At 29.8% G+C, this 23,873-nt stretch overlaps 7 protein-coding genes and 1 long non-coding RNA gene across 8 annotated transcripts; 6 read left to right on the forward strand and 2 right to left on the reverse strand.

The window, feature by feature from the left end:
- The first annotated feature begins 5 nt into the window (after positions 1–5).
- Positions 6–1,806, forward strand: LOC100642246 (ataxin-7-like protein 3). Its single transcript, XM_003395608.4, has 2 exons — positions 6–727; positions 916–1,806. Exons 1-2 carry the CDS (start codon positions 511–513, stop codon positions 1,686–1,688), a joined length of 990 nt encoding a protein of 329 aa, XP_003395656.1. The 5' UTR covers positions 6–510; the 3' UTR covers positions 1,689–1,806.
- A 203-nt stretch (positions 1,807–2,009) lies between these two features.
- Positions 2,010–3,670, forward strand: LOC105665754 (replication stress response regulator SDE2). The gene is made up of 2 exons (XM_048405797.1): positions 2,010–2,245; positions 2,341–3,670. Exons 1-2 carry the CDS (start codon positions 2,141–2,143, stop codon positions 2,896–2,898), a joined length of 663 nt encoding a protein of 220 aa, XP_048261754.1. The 5' UTR covers positions 2,010–2,140; the 3' UTR covers positions 2,899–3,670.
- On the reverse strand, positions 3,473–4,269 carry LOC110119302. The gene is made up of 2 exons (XR_007224046.1): positions 3,854–4,269; positions 3,473–3,759 (listed from the first exon to the last, which is right to left on the reverse strand). It is a non-coding gene; the product is annotated as an uncharacterized LOC110119302 (long non-coding RNA).
- Positions 4,270–4,581: 312 nt separating this feature from the next.
- On the forward strand, positions 4,582–9,688 carry LOC100652073. The gene is made up of 8 exons (XM_020863097.2): positions 4,582–4,826; positions 5,254–5,679; positions 5,763–6,472; positions 7,463–7,577; positions 8,051–8,226; positions 8,315–8,624; positions 8,697–8,968; positions 9,050–9,688. Exons 1-8 carry the CDS (start codon positions 4,769–4,771, stop codon positions 9,395–9,397), a joined length of 2,415 nt encoding a protein of 804 aa, XP_020718756.2. The 5' UTR covers positions 4,582–4,768; the 3' UTR covers positions 9,398–9,688.
- On the reverse strand, positions 9,484–18,562 carry LOC100648936. The gene is made up of 15 exons (XM_020863186.2): positions 18,216–18,562; positions 17,858–18,156; positions 17,605–17,790; positions 17,261–17,546; positions 16,813–17,190; positions 15,201–16,736; positions 14,761–14,931; positions 12,570–13,126; positions 12,299–12,496; positions 12,055–12,219; positions 11,195–11,416; positions 10,867–11,130; positions 10,657–10,779; positions 10,394–10,538; positions 9,484–10,248 (listed from the first exon to the last, which is right to left on the reverse strand). Exons 1-15 carry the CDS (start codon positions 18,321–18,323, stop codon positions 9,799–9,801), a joined length of 5,088 nt encoding a protein of 1,695 aa, XP_020718845.1. The 5' UTR covers positions 18,324–18,562; the 3' UTR covers positions 9,484–9,798.
- Positions 14,263–15,048, forward strand: LOC125385085 (ubiquinone biosynthesis monooxygenase COQ6, mitochondrial-like). Its single transcript, XM_048405798.1, has 3 exons — positions 14,263–14,527; positions 14,635–14,825; positions 14,907–15,048. The coding sequence occupies exons 1-3, from the start codon at positions 14,305–14,307 to the stop codon at positions 14,907–14,909; spliced, it is 417 nt and encodes a 138-aa protein (XP_048261755.1). The 5' UTR covers positions 14,263–14,304; the 3' UTR covers positions 14,910–15,048.
- Positions 18,563–18,951: 389 nt separating the features above from the next.
- Positions 18,952–20,307, forward strand: LOC105665756 (ubiquinone biosynthesis monooxygenase COQ6, mitochondrial). The gene is made up of 6 exons (XM_020863187.1): positions 18,952–18,987; positions 19,140–19,247; positions 19,327–19,389; positions 19,467–19,777; positions 19,897–20,179; positions 20,263–20,307. Exons 1-6 carry the CDS (start codon positions 18,952–18,954, stop codon positions 20,305–20,307), a joined length of 846 nt encoding a protein of 281 aa, XP_020718846.1.
- Positions 20,308–20,596: 289 nt separating this feature from the next.
- On the forward strand, positions 20,597–23,329 carry LOC100651953 (aarF domain-containing kinase 1). The gene is made up of 2 exons (XM_003395604.4): positions 20,597–21,097; positions 21,188–23,329. Exon 2 carries the CDS (start codon positions 21,248–21,250, stop codon positions 22,814–22,816), a length of 1,569 nt encoding a protein of 522 aa, XP_003395652.1. The 5' UTR covers positions 20,597–21,097; positions 21,188–21,247; the 3' UTR covers positions 22,817–23,329.
- Positions 23,330–23,873: the final 544 nt, after the last annotated feature.

Genomic DNA, 23,873 nt, shown 5'->3' on the forward strand with positions numbered 1-23,873 from the left:
TAATAATATTATCGATAGAATCGATAATATTGAGTACAATAGAAAAGTAACAAATAAGTCGTAGCATTACCACAAATTGTTTTCTCAACCTTAATATCACTAATTATAATTACATAGGTACATTTTTAACAAAAATCTAGAGTGAAGTTTTGATCGTACCATCCGTAGATAATACAGGTAAGGAATAATTCCATAGGCTTTCGTTTCGCATATATAGTCTACTATACTATATATATATATATATATGCTTATATGCATGCCAGTCACAACTCAGGTATTGCAGTAAGTTTTTATAAACCGTTTACTTGTCGAGAAATAATTTCTTCGTTGAAAAAAATGCGCATATTGATAACAATAAACCAACCATCATATTTAACTTGAAGCGTTTCAATTCGATTAGCGCATCTTAAACGAAAACTAAGAAATACATACACACGTTACGAAGCGGAGCTGTCACCATAGCACTGTAAACAGAACGAGATTGTATTGTATGATTACTCGACACTTAAAATGTCCGTGACTGAAGAGAGAATTCAAGAATTAAACAGACGATTTCTGGAATTTATGAGTAAAAACGAGAATGTGGAAGGTGCGACTAAAGAAATTTATGATGATCTCCTGGATGAGGTTTTAATGGGATTTGTTTTCGATGTACATCGAACTACAAAAACTGGTAGTTCTGATGTAGAAGAAGGCATACCTGATGACGAATCTTACGCTATTGTAGGTGAGTAAATGGCAAAGAAATATTAAGGATATCAATAACTAGACTTCAATAATCAGGTTATGTTTATTTACTACCAAAATGTTTATATTTGACAAATACTTTTAAGTACATTAAATTATGTTATAGTAGCTATTTTTACAATGATTATTGTATTTATATAATTTATCTAATTGTAAAATGTCTTAAAGATTCTCCAGGATTGGATGTTTTTGGACAACATCCTGTCAAGAAATCCCAAGAATGCAATTGCCCAAATTGTGATAGAGGAGTTGCAGCTTGTCGTTTTGCAACTCATTTAGAGAAATGTATGGGCATGGGACGAAATAGTTCAAGAATTGCATCAAGACGCATAGCAAATAATTCGAAAGATCTCAGTAACTTCAGTGGTGTTATAAGCGATGATGATGATGATGTTGATTGGAGCTTAAATAATGATAAGCGTAAACGCAGGAAAGATCGTAATGGTATAAAAAGAACAAAACAACAAAAAAGTAATCAAAGGAATGGGGAAACTGTAAGCGAACATATTCATAGCAGTAATGAGAATTCTCCATCAAATTACGAAAATATGTCCTTGGAAGATAAAAGGATTTTATTAACACAAATCTGTGGAGTAATATCAGAGCACACAAAAAAGTTATGTACAAGATCTATGCGGTGTCCACAACATACAGAAGATCAAAGGAAAGAAATGAGAGCAAATTTAGAATCTGGAAACAATATACAACCTAGTCAAGATAATCTTCATGTCGATGTAGACACCTATGAAGAAGGAGATGGACAAAATTTAAGAGAAGCATTAGCGCGTTGGGATCGTGAGGGATCAAGTCACTCGAGTCCAGCGGATTCAACATCTACCACATCTACATCTTCAATAAGTAGAAAACGAGAAACAAAATCAAAAGGAAAAGGCAAAGGTTCCAAACGCGATCGCGGTTCGCCCATTTCACAAGGAGATTAAAATTAGTTTGTTTAATTCATTTTTTAATTTTATGAATTTTCTAACAGGGAAAGTTATGTAACAATAATGTTCCTATGCATTGTATAAAGCTTTAATAATATATTATCCACCACAAAAATATCTATTAATTCTATCCAATGTTTGGTAGATTTTTAAGAACTTGTAATTTAAATACGTACATACAATAATGATTGCTATAATATGTAACCAATATATACACATATAATATAATGCTTCAATTTTGTTAAATGTTTCGTTATTTTGATACCAGGAGGCGCTACGTTTGAAATACCTGGAACATGAGTTATATTACCTATATTACTACTTACTAATTCATGGTGATAGGTACTGACGTACGCTATTTTTCATAAAAAATTACTCAGTTGACGCAAAGTTACTGTAAGTGTCTCAGTAGAATAATAAGCAATTTTAAGTTGCATTACAAAATAAATATGTTAAATATTCAGTTAAGTACCGCTTCTGGAATAAAACAGATTCTTACTACCAATACTCCTTTGAAGATTTATGAACTACATGAACAAATCGAAGGATTAGCAGTATGTATACGTATAGTATTAGTTGTTCTAACCTTAAAATAATTCGTTTAACGTCGAAAAAGAATTTTAATAATGATTAGTAAAACTTGTTGCAGGAAAACTTTTACATCGTATACAATGGGAGACTCGTGGATGAAAATGTTACTTGCCATGATGGTTATATTTCTATTATACCGCGATTGTTTGGCGGGAAAGGGGGATTTGGTTCCATGCTACGAGCAATTGGAGCGCAAATCGAAAAAACTACAAATCGTGAAGCTTGTAGAGATTTAAGTGGACGCAGACTTCGTGATATCAACGAAGAAAAAAGACTAAAAGCTTGGATCGAGAAACAAGGAAAACGAGAAGAAGAAGCAGCAGAACGTAAAAAGAAAAAATTAGAAAGACTTTGCACTGAACCTAGACACGAATTTAAAGATCAAACTTACGAACGCGAAAGATCGGTTCTTACAGAAAGAGTTGGAGATGCAGTTGAAGAAGGTTTCAAAGTTGCTACTTCTGGAATAAAAAGAAAATGTGACACAGAACTAAAACCAAATAAAAAGAAAATTTTGCTAGATCTTGATATTGATTCAGATGAATTAGATAGTTCTGATGAAGATGACGAAGGTAATAAAGATTCTGAAGCAAAAGATAATAGAAATAAGAAATAGTAACATAAGCAAGAAAACTAAATATAGCTGAAGAGCTTATAAATTAAAATACATTTTTAGTACTGTAATTTATTAATAAGCGATTTAAATTATTCATACAGAACTTCTCATGTATGCTAAAATTATTTGATATTTTTGTTCGATATGATAAAGTAATGTAATTCTTATAGTGTTAGATCATATGACCTGTTCAGAGGCTACATTGATAAACTCTGTATATATAAAAAAAATATTCATGATATTACAAATATTGCTCTTTAAATTGATATTAGAATTTACCATCATGTACTGTCATATTCTTCCAATAAGTGAACTTATGGAAGTAAGACAATTGTTTCTTGTAAATTGAATTATCATGTACTTATATAGGTAATAGATCATGTATTTAGGTAATGAAATTAACAAATTGTGGAGTTGATCAATTTGGCTGCTGAAAGGCTTATTTATTGACTAGAATATAGGAATAAAATTAATTTGTATACACATATTTTAAATGTTATATTGTACAAATATAAGCTTAATGTTTAAAATGTATAGACATAGGGTAACTTTGTTGACGTTTTTTTAAAACTCCTTTACTATAGGTTAAAATATCCTCCATGCAACTAATTCGTTAGATAGTTTTACTCCTATTGCAAATAAAGCTACTGATGTAATAAGCGACTTCAAAAAGTCATTTACAAGTACTTTATTGTATTTGCAATGTTGTAGCCATTTATAAAGATCTCTTATGTATCTTGACCCAATTAAATATAGATAATTATTTTCAGTATATTTGTCTTTAATTTGCTTATCTATTGTATGCATCAGAGCACCCAGGCAAACGTAATAATAAGATCTACACTTTTTGTTCGAAATATGCTGAAAATATGTAATTATTATCGATTTGTTCCATTTAGCTGTTTAAAATATATTTAAAAGATAAGGAACTAGATGTTTTGTAAATGAATCTCACATTTTTCCGAACTTTCTCTTTCTTAATGGACACTGTATCCGTTAACGTAGGCAATGATAATGTACAAATATTATGTTTCACAGCCATTTTCAATCTTTTTCGTTCCAAAATTTTATATATTTAATTACATCGTTATATAAGATTCAAAATTTTGTGTACAAACGAAACTAAAGAACATCGGAGCCGATGTTCTTCTGTTCAATACAAAATTCCTCGTATCAAAGAAGAATAAAAAATAAAAGATATATTTCAGACGCTTGATCTTTGGTATATGTATTGCTTTTCGCTCCTATTTATAGTACTGCATAAGGAAAAATATACTGTTGTAATAATGTCTATAAGGCAATTGTACATAATATATGTATATACACACACACATAAGTGCACTTATAAAATAAATTTAAAAAAATATCCTAAAATATATCCATTTTATATCTATAAATGTACATAATATACAAATTTATAAACCGCTTGGAATTAAACACAAACGTGTTCTTCTCTACTTCTCTCTCTGTCCCTCTAAAGCCATACTTGACTAATTTTTTCATGATTTATTTATGTCTTTTCGATTAAGCATAAATAATTTGTGTTTGAAAATTTAAATTAAACTGATAATTGAAATAGGAAAAGACATTTTTAATCATTCGAAGCCTGAGAAAGTTATTGTTTTATAAAGGAATAAAAAGAAGGAAGAATAATTATACTCGATAGATATTAAAATAGTGGGAGAAGCAGTTGACCATGGTTGTAGACAAACCATTTGCTATATAGTCGGCATCCTCAACTCGAACGTGATGGATGTCACTCTCTGAATCGCTCGTGAAGTACATATCAAAGCCACAATAATTCAGAAACTATACGTGAAATCTAATACTTTGGTTTTTCTCAACAACTGTTATCATTTTATGCGTTAAAATGATTAAGTTATTTGCTTTTAGCATTTTGCAAGCTATGATGCTTGTTGCAGTCGCTCGTAAGTTATTAATTGTCTTTTTAAATAATTTTGTAACACATTAGTCATACATTTAATTGATTGGAATTAGTTTTTTTTCATTATAAACTTTTATTAAACATTATAAGCTTTTATTTCTTCTATATGCTTCAAATACGGTTTTTATAATGTTAGATTTAAAAATCGATAATGAAAAATTGAACAATAGTCAAAGAATAGTAGTCATTACAGATTATTTATAATTGCTCAATGTGTTGTGTTTCTTTGGATAGCATGAAATTACAATGCTACGGAACGCATCACTGTATTTTAATTTCAACGAATATAACGAATAAAATACAAAGACATCAGTTTACGGCAAATTTATATTCTTATGATCGATCTACTGCAAGCATAAACTGTTAATAATTATTTCTTCTCATATATTAAAGACAACTTTCTTTTTTAGAATTTCAAGGACAATCGAATTGTGTGTCACTTTATGGTGTATCCGGTCAGTGCATCGGATTACGTCAATGTCCACAAATACTGAATATTCTTCAAACACGACCCCTTACACCACAAATAATAGATATATTAAGACAATTACAGTGCGGTTTCGATAGTCCTGACAACCCTCGAGTATGTTGCCCTATACAAAACGGAAATATCAATACAGCAACTCGGAGCAATGAATCTCGTATTGATGATAACACCGGAATAAATTCGAATTCTTGGCAACAAAATACCAACAATCAAAATCTACAATACGATATTTTTAACAATCCTTTGCTTCCTACTGAATGCGGCAAAGATTTAACTCAAAGGATCGTCGGTGGAGAACGCGCAGGTCTCGACGAATATCCATGGATGACACTCTTGGAATACCTTACATGTAAGAAGTTAAAAACAGATAGGATGCTCTAAAAGTAGTTAACGCAAACACGGAAATAATTAACATAAAATTATATTTTTCAGTAAATGGAATGTATACAGCTTGTGGTGGAGTCCTTATAAGTCAGCGTTATGTTCTAACGGCAGCTCATTGTGTCAAAGGCAAAGATATACCAAGTACATGGCGACTGCGAAGTGTCCGTTTAGGCGAATACAATACCGATACCAATCCTGATTGCATTAAGGACGATGAAAACAGCCAAATTTGCGCGGACGAAATCGTGTCGGTTGAAATCGAAGAACAAATTGCTCATGAGAATTACCGGCCACGATCAAGAGATCAGAAATATGATATCGCTCTGCTAAGATTGTCCCGTGATGTTACGTTTACCAATTATATAAAACCTATTTGTCTGCCACCAAATGCTTCTCTCGGACAAAGACTATCTGTTGCCGGCTGGGGAAAGACAGAGAACGGTTCATCGTCGAACATAAAGCTAAAACTTACGTTGCCTATAGTTGACGAAGTACAATGCCAGATGACTTATGGAAACGTAGGAGTGGCGTTGGGTTACGGGCAGATTTGTGCCGGTGGACAAAAGGGTAAAGATTCGTGTAGAGGAGATTCTGGTGGATCTTTAATGGCTGTAGAACGAGATCAGAATGGTAGCGCTAGATGGGTAGCTGTTGGTGTTGTTTCCTTTGGACCATCACCTTGCGGTATGCCTGGATGGCCTGGCGTTTATACCAGAGTAATTGATTTTGTACCTTGGATACTCAGCAAAATGAGACCTTGATATCTATATTGAAATTATTCGTCCAATCTCCATCTAATCTTTATACGTGTAAAATTGTAAACGCATACGCGCAACGATGAAAGGAAGGCGAATTAAAAGATATATAATATATATCATTTGTTAAATAATATGAAAGAAGATATAACATTCTTGATTTTATGAAAAAAAATTATTTTTGTTCTCTAGTGATAGGGTTACGTTACATCAATAATATAACTAATAACTATCGGTTTCAGAGGTTATCGATTCTCTAGGTCATACAAACATCATGCAAGATATACGTGTACAATTATTTTTATATTTTTCCTTAATAAACGAAGTGCATGTTATTTTTAAAACAGTATGCGGAAATTATCAAAGGCATGATTTGTCTACCGCGAAACTTATCGTCTTCTGTATGACGTAAAGCATGCAATGTTAGAATTGGAAATCCCTGAATTGTCTTAATAAGCCAACCCACAAAGTCAGAATGATGAAACTTACTCTCAGAAATACATTTTATGTATATATATATATATATGTGTGACTTATTTCAACATCAGCAAATATATAACGCAGAAGAAAATATATTTTTATTTCGATGCTTTACTTCATTATGAAATTATCAATAGGTCAATAAAGCTAATAGATATCTGTCGATACAATATAACGTTCCTATTAGTCGAGAACATTTTCCTTATAACCCCTTCCCTCTAGATATTTTTTCCAATCGAAAGGCTCTTCGGACTCAGCAGATGGCAGCAGTTAGTACGTTGAAGACTCTTCGCGCGAGTCCATTCTCTGCAAAAGTAATAAAAGTAAACAGATTTTGAAACTGGTTTGTCCGCTTCATTGCTGGTTTGAAAGATCTTAAGTACGACTTTATTATTTTTCTAAATATTGTTGTTTCTTGCTTTCAATCGGAAGAAGCGGAATAAGTAAAGGAATCGAGAAAGAATTTGTAACCGAATATTACCTGAGTTAAAAAAATACAAATCTTCAAACTAGTTTCAAGAAAAAGAAAAAGATAGCTTTGACGATAGCTTTGACGATAGTTTCGTAATCAACATGATTAATCATTTACTTTTAGTCGGAATTTTGGTTTTATGCGGAGTCAGTGCGCGTGAGTGGGATTTCCTAAATACTTACTCGCAATATAGCAATAATCCTCATACGATTACTAATTATTCTCAAGCATGTTAACAATCATGTTACAGATTTATCTCCATACAAAACTACTCTTATTCTTTTACATTTTTGTTTAACGAAAATTAATATATTAAGTGGTTATTGCGAAAAAAGAAATAATTTATATAGGCATTACTGCTGAAAAGTAAAAATTTTGTTCGATTGATATACGTATAACAAGCTTCTATTAACATATCACGCGCGTAATATCTCACTTGCATCTTATTTGTGATTGTGATCAGTACCGTATACAACAACTGGAGAGAGATACACTTATGAAACGTTACTCTGAATACTAATGACACGCGACGTTTCTTCTTTCGTAGTATTAATAACACTACATATACTTTGAACCTAATTCGATAATCCGAGCAATCCACTTCTGTAAACGATGGATTTTTTTTATAGAAGATATATGTACCACGCCACAGAATAAAACTGGTGTTTGCATCAATATACACAGTTGTCAACCAATTGTAGAGATTCTTAAACGACAAAAACCATTGTCACAGGAAACTTATGATTATTTGATCAGTTTACAATGCGGATTTGAGAATAAAGATCCCAAAGTGTGTTGCGAACAGGTAAACATTTTATGCAACCATTATGATCAACATTTGTGCTCTTCTGATATAAAGTGAAACGCGTTACGACAAAATATTACAATTTTAGCGTTCGTTAATAACTGAATCCACAACCACAACGACAACCACAACCACAACAGAAAATCCGTTGTTTACTCCCGATCCCCCAGACGTCACGAATCATCCGAATTTACCATTACTGGATCATAATTTGTGCGGCCCAATATCGCAAGAAAAGATTTTTGGTGGTAACAAAACACGCATATTTGATTTTCCATGGATGGTATTGCTCGCCTACAATACTGGGAAACAAATCCCAGAATTCAAATGCGGAGGATCGTTAATCAATAAACGATATGTACTCACCGCTGCTCATTGTATTACAATGCTACCGAGTGGTAAGTCGATCGTAAAATGTATTACTGATGAATTCATTTGGTTCAATATTTTATTCAGAATCAATATCTTAGATTTTACATTAATCGGAGTACGACTAGGAGAGCATAATTTGAATACTGAGCGCGACTGTGACAAAGACGAAGACGGTATCGAAATCGTTTGCGCTGAAAGATATCAAGATATCGGTATAGAAAGTACCCACTTTCACCCACAATATTCAAGAGCGAAATTACAAAATGACATTGGTTTACTACGACTGGATCAGGACGCCGATTTTAGACCACAAAATGTGCGGCCTATTTGTATGCCAATCGGATCAGCTGCAACTTTGACTAGAAAAAAAGTAAATGCGATAGTAAAACACGAGCATTTTTCCATGTCACTTCTCTTTTTTCTAATCGTAGATTCTTACGTTTTATGATAGGTAATAGTAACGGGTTGGGGCGCAACTGAACGTGGACCACACAGTCCGGATTTGCTGCAGGTTCAGTTACAACTAATAGCCACAGATAAATGTGCAGAAATGTATGAAAGACAGGCGCGAATTTGGTACAAGCAAATGTGCGCGGGCGGTAAAAGCGGTATGGATTCTTGTTCGGGAGATAGCGGTGGGCCACTTCAGGCTCCAGGAAATTATAGCCATAATTTAAAATTCATTCAATATGGAGTTGTCAGTTTTGGACCTCGCATGTGTGGTATGACAGGAACACCTGGAGTTTATACAAAGATTGTGTATTACCTAGATTGGATTTTAGATACTATCAGGGCATAAAATATACACACATAATATTGAAATTGTTGTTAATATTTTTGAAATTAAGAATTGATTTTTTAAACATCGAATAAAAATTAATCTGGTAATTTCAAAGCGCTTTATTTATAAATTCTTTTTCTGCTATAAATATTGTATTAAGATTATACATAAGTCTAATTATTTGTATCGTATAGTTCGTACCGTTTCAATCTGTTTCCTAATAACATTGAAATAAATTTTTACTGATTTTATTTTTTGTTTAAATAGAGTGTAAAATACGTGAAGAAATATAAAGATAAAGAAAAAAGACATATGTTTCCCGTACATGTTCCTCTTATATTATACATGTATGTAATCACTTTAAGGTTTTCAGTCACCATCTGATTACGATTAATTCCAATTAATAGTTGTCAAATTGCTTAATGAACACCTGATAACCTTCTCTCTGTATTATATTTGTTGCTCTGTGTCGCATTTTCATTCCGATCATCGTTAGAGATTAAACATTCATTATCACATAATTTATCGTTTTTATTTTTATCTTCGATCAGCTCTGCGGTTTCATTTATAGAGACTTTCAATTGACTACGATCTCCTTTTCTTTTCGAAAGTGAAACTTGAGATTTAGTTATCGACTTTTCAGATGATTGCGATATAGACGTATTAGATGAATTTAAAGACTGACTCGCTGATAAGAAAGTATGCGACGAACTAGTTGAGGATCCGGAATCCGATCTAGAAATGTTTTCGTAATTTATATACGAATTTACAGTATTCAATGCTTGTCTATATTGCTTTTTCTTTTTCTTTTGTTGCAACATTTTTGAACAACTAACATTCTGTTGTCCTTGTGTCAACGACTGATAACTCTACAAGGATATTGTCATAAGTGATTACTTCCTCGATATTTATAATTATTATTATTATTAGCAATAATAGTGGTAATAATAATAATGACAGTAGTTTATCTTAAATTCTCTCCTCCCAAAAAAAAAAAAAATAAATTTTATGCACCTGAGAATGACGTTCAAAAAGTGTTGGTATTTGTGTTACGCGATCCAGCATCATTTCCATCTGCAATCGATGACGTTCCTCTTGTTCACGCGCTTCATCGCGACGGAGTAAAGTTCGAATACTAAGATCTCTTTCGTGCTCGTGCCTTACAATTGAAATTTATGTAGTCATAACAATATAAAGAGTAATTTCTAATCTTTACTATCGCACAACACCCCATTGAAGAAAACAAGCAAATAAGTATTTATTTTTAAAAATCGCACCTCGCAGCAGATCTCAAAGCTCGCCATACTGGATTACGTCCAATCAAAGATTGTCTAATTTTTGCTGTTTGTTCTCGACGTCTTTCTTCCATTTTTTCCCTTATTTCACGTTCCAATTTTTCTCTATAATATAAATACAAGTGCAATCATTTTCTTCCCTTATAATATAAATCAAAGACACATATGTATTTGTTATATTATGTGTTATACCGTGATACTTGACATCTTAAAATTGCTGCTAAATTATTTCCTCGTATTGGCAAAATAGGCATCGTTGGTTTATGTGTTTCTAGTGGCGTTAAATTATTATCTGACAGTTGCGAAACATTCTTATCCTTAACGTCTTCGTTGCAATTTTTAACTGTGTTCTGTAAACGTGTGCACGCAGATTTAACGCGTTCTCGTCTAGCCATTGATGGCGGTAAAGACGATGACTTCATTAATTGCGCTGCTCTTAACTGTTTTTGTAACTGCCTGAAAATTGTGCTGCTTTTTAGTTAATCGAATATAGGACGAGAACTGTATATACTGTATTGACCTGTAATATTCGTCTTCGAGCATACGGTCGTATATTTCTGTGCTGAAAAGATTCTTTGGTACTGGTTTAGCCTTAAACTTCGTATTCATGTTAACACTTTTGCTACGAATTTCTGGGCTAGATCTTGCTAAAAATCGCCAAGCTCGACGATCACATTCGAGCCTAAAAGGACGTACCTGAGACATTAAATTTAACGCACTTTCTTCACGGATTATACGACTCCTAAAAGATAAATGCTCGTGATAACTGTAGATTTATTACTATACATAGAATTAAAGCCGAAATATATTCGATACTATGAATTATATTGGAAAATATTTCAAATAAAATTTCAATGCCTTCAAGAGGGACATATTTTAATGTTATTAATTATTCTCCACGTAGGCGTGTAAAGATCATGTGAAGATCAACTTTTTTTTTTAAATGAAATGAAAGACAAGGAAGAATGTAAAGTGGTACTTTTGTATTTGTTTTTCTTGTTTCTCATACAACAGCTTTTACAAAATAAACATTAAAATATCTCCAAAATTAAACAAACGAACTTCTCAACATACATAGATGTATACTTTTTTGTAGCGAATGTCCAAATGAATTGATTAATGTATTAAAAAATATGTGATTCTATTTAAAAAATATCGATGACCTTCACATGTCCTCACCTATGAAAAAACTAATACGTTATGTTCACCTATGAAAAAACTAATCATATCAAATTATGTCTCTCTTATATACTTGAAACATTTCTAAATATTATAGAAAACAAGTGAGATATTGCAAGTAATAAAGTTAGGTAGACCATCTTGTATATTGATAAAAACGAAAAGTATTATTATATATGAAAAACATAAATAAACACAAACCGTTCTTCCTTTTCAGCCAATAATTTGTCATAAAGTGGAATTTTTGACGTTAGCGGAATTGGTCTCACACGTCGTTTTCTACGCAGACTTTTCTTATTACTTTTTAAATTTTTACATTTTTGTTCCTCCATTCCAGTATGTGCCATATATTTTCCTGCTTCTTCTCTAAAGCATATAGTAGCGTATTATTAACTTCATGTGAATAAATGTTTAATTTGCTGTTACAGAAACTATAGTTCCTCACCGTACAGTAAAACTAAATGGCTTAGGTACGGTAGGGTGCCATTCCTTTGCAATATTGGCAGGCAAACTTCTTGTTTCTATACTGTCTGTATCACTTTCAATATTATCATTGCTACTTAATCTATTCCATGTGCTCCAATTTTTATTATTCAAATATATCTTTTTCTTACATACTGTTCCATTTTCTTCATATCTTCTACTACATTTGGAAATATCAATAATTACAGCCTTAATAAAATACAAGAAATTTGCTTCTACATAATTATATATACCTATTTGTCAAAAGATCCTGATCTTCTGAGAGTTCATTAAATTTACTAGAAAGAAAAAGTAAAGGACTAGGAGTTCGAGATTCTTCTAAGTAACACTTTTTGCCATTTAATGTTAAATCATTAATTTCATTCTTACTTTTAATCCTTAATTTTTTATTATATTTAGGTACAGAAAATTTAGGCACATTTGCATTTTCATGATCGATCAATGAATTTTGTAAATTTTTCAACAATAATTTTTGTTTCCTTTTTAAGTAATCAACTTTTTGCTTAAACTGCTCATTTGATAAATGATAAACTTGATCATAGTTTGGTATACTGTCCAAAAATTCTAAAAAGTTGTCCATAATTTCTGTAGGACTTGATATTCCAGATTCACTAATAAGTTGATCACCTTTCATAAGATTTATTTTATGTTTATTATAAAGATTATTATCTTCTTTATCTTTTTTAGATCCAATGCGTTCATAAGAAGGAATTGGTTGCCCACTGTAAGGATCTACTGGAACTTTTATACAAGAATTGTAAAAAGACATACCTCTGTGCTCTGTCATTGCCTATTATAACAAATAAATTTGTACTATTATATTTATGTTTAAGTCAAAATTAATAAATTTTATTTGATATACGATTGCTTATTTATTAATTTCTTTCTCTAACATTGAACAAAACATATTTTAAGTGTATACTAGTTTGTTGTATTCAAAAATTTAATTTTATTATTTAACTTTAATTTTAATATTTGAATGAATGAATCAATATAACTTATAAGACAAATTATTATTATATATATTTAAGATAAATTATTATAAATCATTTCTACAAACACACACACACATAAATAAACCTTAATACTTACCTTTGAATTTTATGATGGAATATTAACGATATTTATTTATTTAACTATACATAGGTTTAAAAATCAGAAATAAAAAATTGTAATTTAATTGTATATATTATTAATTTGTATTTATTATATAATACATTTGTTAAATTTCCTGAAATTTGAGTCTGGTTCTTTATAAGGTTCTAATCGGTTCACACAACAACTCCTGGAAAAGATCAATATAACCTCGTTATATTCATCACCATGGTGAATAAAATGTTACACTAATAAAGATCTTTTTACAATAATTAGTTAAAAATTAATAAAATTAAACGTATTAACATTTAAATTAGAAAAAATAAGTAATTTATTGTTTACAGAAATAATTGAAGTTGCTGTATGAATATATTAATAATTAAAATTATATAAATTTCAATCACACATTCTGAATTATACGAGTTTCATTTTATACGAATTTCAAAGAATTCATTTATATACATTTCAAACATTATACTATATCAGAAAAAATTATCATCATTTAAAATTTACTATTACTAAATATCAAATAATAGATTATTACTACTAAAATATATATGAATACTAAAACGTTTTGTTATGTCATTATTTGTCATAAAATGATACGAAGCGTTTTCATATGCATATTTCAATAAAATAAAGCATTACAAAATTTGTTAATATGACAAGTATTAAATGATCTGGATAAAACTATGTACCGAGATACTGATTAAAATAACACATTTAAATAATTAAAGAATTCAAATAATTCTATTAAAATAACTGTATAAATAAAATAATTTTATGGATTAAGTGAAATTGAAAAAGATTTGTATTTAATATATTTTTGATGTGATTTATTTTAAAGTAATTTCATTCTGCGTTATAAATTATATGTATTTAGAGTATATAAATAAAAGGAAAATGGCGACTTTTATGAAAACGGTAACATATTTTGATGTTTTATCATCAGCTTTAAAAAGATATAAATATGTTATTCCTAATGGATCAATGCTAGTGACGAGAAATTATTCTATCTCTGCCCAAAACCATGAAAATTATGATATTATTATTACTGGAGGTGGTATGGTTGGAACCACACTTGCATGTGCAATAGGTTAACTTTTTTACTTATTTATAATCATATATAACAATATTTTTAGTGTTTACTAAAGATTTGATAAATAACATACTTGATGAATGTTTCTTTACGTCTTGCAATAGCAAATAATAGGAAACTTGAATGTAAGAAGATTCTTTTGTTGGAAAGTGGTAAACAATTCGAATATAAATTTCAAGAAGAATATTCCAATCGTGTGGTTGCTTTAAATCAACAAACACGTACCTTACTTTCAAGCATAGGAGCTTGGCAACACATTGCAGCAACACGTTATTGTACTGTGCGAAAAATGCAGGTATTGAAACATTGATAATAGTAACAAACAACAGTTTCACAGTAATGTTCCAAATATTGCAATTAAATATGAAATTTGTAGTAGGTTTGGGATGCATGCTCTGATGCTATGATAGTATTTAATGAAGATTACTTGAATGAAGAAATTGCTTATATAGTTGAAAATGATCTATTATTACATGCAGTCAATAAACAGTTGATAAATAAAGAAAATGTAAACATAATTTATAACTCTAAAGTTGAAAATATTAAATTACCTAAAATACCAGAAGAAAATGCAGAAATACAATTAGAAGATGGAACAAAATATAAGGCTAAGTTATTGGTAAGTAAATAATACTCATAATTTAAATGGTTTAAATACTATACATTATAGTGAGTTATTACTCTCTCGTACAATACTTTCGACTCTATTAGTTAACATATCCAAACGTGTAGCAATATTGAAAGAACATCTTTTTAGTTCTGCAGCTAATTCATTCAATTGTTGATTATTATCAGTGGAAGTACTACTATAAAGTCGATTTAATCTAGAAGTATCCATTCCTATATTATATGCATTATATATTGATGTTCCTTTTGTTTTCACATTCTTATGTTTTCTTTCAATTACTAAGCGATAGATAGCTTTTATTAATTCTTGTGGTAAACGTTTCTCACGGGGGTCATTAGGACGAATATAAATTGCACAATAATGAGGTGGATGTAACAGAAGCGCACCCCGTCTGCATGCTTTCATTATAGCATTTGGTGCATGGTCTAAAAGTTTGGAAAATAACATGTGTTCCAAGTGTGCTACTAATTCTGCTCTGCGTACTAATCCATCCAATCCAGCACATCTTCTTAATTCTTGTATATCTGACACTGCAAGACCCATCATTAAATTTGCCAAAATTACTGTTACTAAAATGACAAAACTTAGAAACATGAAGTGCGCAGTACCAGAATATTCAATTGGTGCTTCTGTACTAATGAATATATCTTCAAATTCTAATTCTCCAGACATCATCACAATACTTTTCAACAAAGCAATTAATGGATATTTAAATGAATCATTTTTAAGTAATACATTGAAACCTAAAGAAAACCCTATTATAAGAAATATGTAGGCACCAAGAAATTTAAAAAAGTTAATTGATACTTGAGTAAACATTTGGATATAAAGGCCAAACATTGGAAATTTTCCAACCACCATCATTAATACTATCCAAATTAATAAAATACTCACAGCAGCTACATGATGTTGCCAACCATGACATTGCCATCCAGGACAATGTTTTGGCATATTTAATACAATACTTGATAGTAATACAACACTCCATTGAAGCCAATTTTCCCATCTTTTAATATAACTGCATATACCATGAGCCATTTGAAAAAGTTCTTTACCAGCTATTGTGATAGTAAATATTAGTACTGGCCAAAAAACTATTCCTCTGAATTTTTCAACTACAATATATGCCGTAAAAAATGCAACAAATATGGAATGGAATATCAAACTTAATAAGAAAAATTTGCGAATTCTTAACCATTTTAAATAAAGGAAACTCTCACACAGAGGATGTTTCAATATATGTCTTTGTCCAGATTCCACCAAACATAGCATCAAATTTGTTTCTCCTCTGCCACCTGACACTAATGGTCTAAAATCTAATCTTAATTCACAATCAACATCACCTAACTCATGATCATGTAAAGAAATTGCTTGATCCAAGCGTGAGATAAATCGTGGTAATACATCTGGAGTTCTGCGCACAATAAAACTTAATGCAGATATACCACCCTTTGTTCTAGCAGTGAGATCTGCTCCTTTTGACAGTAACATTATTACTGTTGGTGAATTTTCATTTAATGCTGCAATATGTAAAGGTGTATAACCAAATTTGTCTGCTTTGTTGACTAAAGCACCAGCCTATTATGATAAAGAAATTATGTAGTTATGGATAGTTACATATATTTTATGTAGTATTCTTAAAGAGTAAATGAACCTGTAATAAAATTTTCACCAATTCGATTCCTCTAGCAGATTTTGTAACTGCAGCATGTAATGGAGTACGGCCATCATTGTCTTCGATGTTAACTTTTGCTCCAATATTCAGAAGCACATCTAATGTTTCCATAGATTGAGACAAAACTGCTAAGTGCATTGGTGTTTGTCCCCTTGCATTTTTTGCTTCGCATTCTGCCCCAGCATCTAATAGCAACTTTGTACATTCAGCACTACCTTCTTCAGCTGCTAGATGTAATGGTGTAGATTTCATAGAACCAAACCGAAATCTCACATCTGCTCCATAAGTTAACAATAGTTTTGTGCACATAACAGAACCCAAACCAGCTGCTACATGCAATGGTGTTTCTGTGTAAACCTATTTAATTGTCATATCTAAATATTAAATATAAATAATTAGAAATATTTTAGTATTCATGAGTAAAAACCTGTGGGTTGTTAGGAGAGGCACCTGCTTCTAATAAAGCTTTGACACAATCTGCTGCATTATTTAATACAGCATAGTAAAGAGGGCTTTTTCCATGTATTCCAGCATTTACATCTGCTTGTGATTTTATTAAACATTTAACACAAGCAAGGTCTCCAGTAGCAGCAGCATAATGCAAAGGTGTATATTTTTTACCAAAATCCCATTCACATGGATTTGCTCCATGTTTCAGTAATTCTTCCAAAATTGTTAACGAAGCTGTACAAGCAGCTAAATGTAATGGTGTCCTATAAAATGAATGGATTCATATTTTGGAATTAGACTTTTCTATTATCTTTTACATACCTGCCATCACTATCTCTAGCTGAAATAATTGCATTTTTACTTTTTAGTAAAGCTTTGACCACATTTACATGACTTAAATAACAAGAAACTAGGAGACAAGTATTTGGCCATCTTAGGAAAAGTTGTAGTGCAGTTGTGTTTAAAGCTGCTTCATTTTCAATATTCAATAACGTATTTTGTATACATCTATATTAAACAGAGATTGAATTATATTTATTATAATTTTTATTATTGTGACTAATAATTAATGTACCCAGTTGAAAATGAAGATGTAGCAGTTTTTTGAATATTCACTGATAATTTGCTATCATCAATGTTTAAAAATTCATGTAAAACTTTATCCAAAATATCTCCATGCAAGGTAGGAATAACAGAAAGTGCATGCTTTCCTGCTGGAAGATCAGATAGAGCTAAAATAATTTCCTCTGTATTCCATGGTTGTTGATTTGTTATTTGTCTCTCTTTTATATGACATATAACAGGCTCAGAACTGTACTCAGAACTTATACTATCTTCTTCCATGTCATTCATCCAAATATCTTCACAATCATCCTAGAATTATTGACATTTAATAAATAGCAACCAAACTTATATTATCAATTCATACTTACTATATAATTATTAACAGTAGAAGATAACGACATGATATTTGATCCTTCTTGAAAATTATGATTGTTCAAAAATTTATTTAGTAATGGTTTGTTGTTTAAAATTGACATTTTGTTTTGAATATCTTTTTACTTTTCTGTTGACACTTAGTAAATAGTAGAACATTAATTATATTTTTGCTCCTAATTTTACTACATACAAAATTTATGCTATATATCTTCAGTTTCAAGCACTTAAAAACTATTTTCAGTTGCCAGTATGGTTTGAAACAGGACCACACATGTTCTTTGGTGTTTATAAAACAGAACTGGCATATATTTAGCTCTGACTACTTCTTAACATATATGTATAGCAAGATAAAGTTCTAAATTATTAGATTCTTTCTTTTACAACATTTCTTCTGTTAATATAAGTAGAAAATAAAATTTTTATTTTCATATAACTTCACTTTCAGAATATATTTCTGTGTATAATAGATAACATCATCCTTTGAAGACAAGATTGTACTTTGCATTTATTACATATAAATCAACAGATCAAGTTAAACAGTTTTTTCATTTCTTAAGCTGTTTTCAGGACTTATTTTTAATTTAACGTAAAACTATTATGCATATAAAAAATATACAATTTGTGATAAATAAATAAAAATGTACAAAAATATTATAATTTTATTGAAGGCAATTTTTTAGAAAACTAAATATAAAACACTTTAAAATTACATTTAGAATTCCTATTGAAATGCGGCACAGAACTGAAGTTATTTCCAGACATATTGTCAGTTTCTCGCTCCCTCTCTATATATACTTCCCCTTCCTATGATATGATGTTTGTGTTATCTCCATATAATATTACAAACTATAATTTAGTTATTCTTTATTATTGTAATATATTTCATTCACATCAAACCACAATAATATATGTTTCAGGTTGGAGCAGATGGTGTAAACTCATTAGTACGACAAACAATGGGTACACAATATGTGAAATGGGATTATAATCAAATGGGTATAGTTGCTACTGTTAAATTATCAGAGGTAAAAGTTCTATTATTATAAAATTTCTGTACTAGTTAATTATATTCTGAATTATGTATTAATTTTATTTTTGTTTCAGTCCACAGAAAATATTGTTGCATGGCAAAGATTTTTACCATCTGGACCAATAGCACTACTTCCAGTAATTACTTTTTGTTCTTATGAAGTAGTTAGAATCAATAAAAAAACATCACTAACTTGTCTTTCTGGGTTTTATAGTTAACAAATTGTCTTAGTTCTCTTGTATGGTCATTACCAACAGATGAAGCAAAAAGACTTTTGCAAGTTTCAGAAGAAGAATTTGTTGATAATTTAAATAATGCTTTATGGAAAATTTATCCAAAAGATGGTATAGTTGAAAGTGGTTTGCGAGCACTTCAACAATTACTTGAAAGTTTATCTTTACAAACTGGAGTAGTGAGACAATTACAACCATCGGTATCAGATATTTCAAAAGGATCTCGTGCAGCCTTTCCTTTGCAATTTGGTCATTCTGTATCTTATGCTCAAACAGGAACTGTTTTAGTAGGGCAAGTAAAAAGTCTATGTATATTTAAAATACATTTTAATATATATAATTATATATACTTCTAATACATATAATTATTATCTAATATATTATATATAATTTTGATACAAAATATTTCAGTGATGCAGCACATAGAGTCCATCCATTAGCTGGTCAAGGTGTAAATTTAGGTTTTGGAGATGTAACAGCCTTGGTTCAACTTCTTGCAGAAGCAGTTATAAATGGAATTTCTTTAGGGAACATAATGTATTTAAAGAAATATGAAACATTAAGACAACGATACAATGTTCCAATGATGCTTGCTATTGATGCACTGCATCGATTATACAAAGGAACTGCAGCTCCTATTGTACTAGCTAGAAGTTTGGGATTACAATTGACAAATGCTGTCCCAGTGATAAAGGTGAAACATAATACATTTGAAAATAGCAAAATTAAGTGTAATATGACACTTTATATTAAATCAAACTTCATTATCTGTTTTAGAGAGCATTGATAGAACATGCATCTGGACAAATAAAGAATCAGTGATACTAACAACCAATGTAAATATTTATTAATAGCAACATAGTATTATTATTTTTGTAATCAAACTTTTGATGGTAATTATATGTGATATATAAATAAAAAATTTGTTTAATGGAATTATAATCTTATATTTCATTTATGTTAGAAACCTGTGTAGTATATTACAAAATGAAAATACATATGTACATATATATGTATATATATACATGTATATATATTAATTATATATATACATGAATATATAACATTTTCAATATTTTTTGTGGTTAATTATAGTTATCACATGAATAAATTCTTTTACTTAGGATACCCCATATTTAACATAATTTTCCAGAAAATTGTACAAAAAATATAAGATTAATGATTTATAAAATTTATCAAAATGTAACTCCATCGATATGCAAACGTAAAAACATCGATGCTTAAAGAGAAATGATGATCAATGCAAATTGATTATTATTCCATGTGAGCATAGATTAACAACTTCAAAATGAAAACAGGTTATGATGTTACAGTCTCAGAAAAAACAAATAATTAGACAAATATACAAAATTAACCAAATACTTTTGAAGAAAAAATTAAAAAATTGAGATATTCTTAAATAAAATTTTTTAATACACAAATTCTGTTACACTTTTTACATGTACATAGTTTAGGTTACCATACAATCTTCGAAATTTCGGAACAATTTATAAGTCAGAAAGACACAAGTGGATTGCATAATTTTTATATTTGATTTCGCGTTACATAGTGATGTTTTATTGAGGAAAAAAGGACTTTAACTTACCGCAAAGTATGTAATTTCATTCTTGTAAAGGTTATAAATATTTACATAATTATTGTAATAAAATTGACAAATCTTTTTACCATTGTCTCATTTCAGATTCATCATATATAAAACTAAACAGAAAAATTTAAGTATTTGGCAAATTTTTAATTGATAATGTTTTTATCAAAAAGATTGCTAAAAGGTGCAGCTCTTGGAATAATTGGATTGGGAACGCTAGCATCCTTAAGAGCAAATGAATATGACTTGGGAGCTATAGGTATTGTACGATTAGGACGTGCTGCAGTTACTGTCTTTATAATTGGGAGGCATTATAGGAACGAATTGTATGGTAGTAATTTAGATCCAAATACTCAGGAATATCTTGACTTAAAATCAAAAGTACATAAATATGGAGCACAGAAACTCCTAGAACTTTGCTGTGCCAACAAAGGTGTTTATATAAAAGTAGGTCAACATATTGGCGCACTAGATTATTTATTGCCATCAGAATATGTTAATACAATGAGGGTGTTACATAGTTCAGCACCACAGTCCTCTTTTAAAGATATACTTACTGTCATTAAAGAAGATTTCAAGAAAGATCCATACGAAATATTTGAAAGTATTGATCCTGAACCTTTAGGCACTGCTAGTTTAGCACAAGTTCATAAAGCTATATTAAAAAATGGTGATATTGTTGCTGTTAAAATTCAACATCGATCAGTTAAAACAAACTCCTACGTAGATATAAAAACTATGTCAGCCTTAGTAAAATTAACATCATTAGTTTTCCCTGATTTTAAATTTGATTGGCTTGTTGATGAAACTAAGAAGAATATTCCTCGAGAGTTGGACTTCACTCAAGAGGGAAAAAATGCAGAAAAAATTCAAAATATATTTTCACATTATCATTGGTTAAAAATACCAAAAATACATTGGGAAATTTCATCACCACGAGTTCTAGCAATGGAATTTTTGGAAGGAGGACAAATTAATGATTTAAAATACATCCAAACCAGTAATTTAAATCCATATGAAGTTAGCAGTAAATTAGGTCGACTTTATAGCCACATGATATTCATTGTTGGTTTTGTACATTCAGACCCACATCCTGGTAACGTTTTAGTCAGAAAGAAAAATAATGAAGCAGAAATTATACTTCTAGATCATGGATTGTATGCAAACCTCTCAAATGAATTTCGATGGGAATATTCTAAACTTTGGTTAGCAATATTTGATGGCAATAAAGCTGCAATGCAAACACATTGTGCTAATTTAGGTGTTGCAGATTTGTATGGGTTATTAGCTTGTATGGTATCAGGACGATCTTGGAATACAATTATAACTGGTGTTCAGAAAACCAAATATGATATACAGGAAAAAGAGGAATTTCAAAAAGAAATACCAAATTTATTACCACAAATTAGCACTGTACTAGACAAAGTGAATAGACAAATGTTATTGATCCTTAAAACAAATGACCTTATGCGTTGTATCGAATATTCTCTCAACACAGAATCAAGAATGTCAGGAATGTTGGAAATGTCAAAATGTTGCATACAATCTGTATATGGAGAGAAACTGAAAACCTGCACGAATATATGGGAAAAGTGGAAAGTTTCTATATCTCAACAATGGGCACTCTTTAAATTATCATTATATTATATATACTTGGGAGCATTAAATTTTAATATACAAAATTCTGTTAATTCATTTATGAAAAACGAATTTTATACTTTTTAACATTGATTTTGTTCTAGGAAAAATTTGCTATGTATAATATAACATTTCTTTAAATATATTATGATTTGATTAATTTAAACAAATAATTTTAAAAAGTTGTATTTCTTTATAATATTTTTTTTCACTTTTCCATTTTCAACATTTCGCATTTTCATAAAAATAAAAATTAATTTATGATAAATAAGAACAATATTTATATTAAACAAGTGTGTATATTTTAGTAATTGCGCAAATTTATTGTGCCATATCTTGATTGTCGAATAGTCAAAGTTATCCCAATTAAAGAATAATATTAAATATTTATTACAAATATGTATGTATATACATATTATATACAATCATACATTTTTATTTTATTGTTATAATTTATCATATTTACGTATATCTTGCATGAGATGCGAAAACTTGTATATTTTGTTTCTCCTTCATTAGTGGAATAGAAGAAATAAATTATATCTGATCGATTATTGTATTTAATAATAAAATATGACAATAAATACGTTCGATCTTGAATCATGTTTTTAATGTATTGATAAGTTCCGAACATTAACTGCCATTAACTAAACCATATATATATATTAAATTTATGGGACCCAAAATGTTGAGAAATTATACGTAGATGTATTCTTAATTTAATTACGTCACAGAAGTAATTTATCATTAAAACTTGAATCAATTTTACGAAATACAAAATTTATTAAAAGTATAGAAATTCATTAATTTATATCTATATATAACAATGAATTAATATCGTTTGTTCATTAACTTTCAACAAAAATTAGTTTAAATGTGAAGATTTATTGTTTTCAATAATTTGTTGCAATTTCATTATACTCTATCTTTGATCACGATATAAAAATAGAATTAACGTTGTAACTGCAACTGACTAAACCATTTCTGAGAAAATTAAATGTGAACTTAAAATATATACATGTGTATACTTATATACCTAGCTATATACGTACGCGTGTATGTATCTCTCATGCGTCATTCAATAGTCACGATTCAAGAATGGTTCATTAAAACATAAAGAATACATATCTTTATTTTATATTTA

This window comes from Bombus terrestris, chromosome 5 (assembly GCF_910591885.1).
Source record: "Bombus terrestris chromosome 5, iyBomTerr1.2, whole genome shotgun sequence".
Classification (NCBI taxonomy): domain Eukaryota; kingdom Metazoa; phylum Arthropoda; class Insecta; order Hymenoptera; family Apidae; genus Bombus; species Bombus terrestris.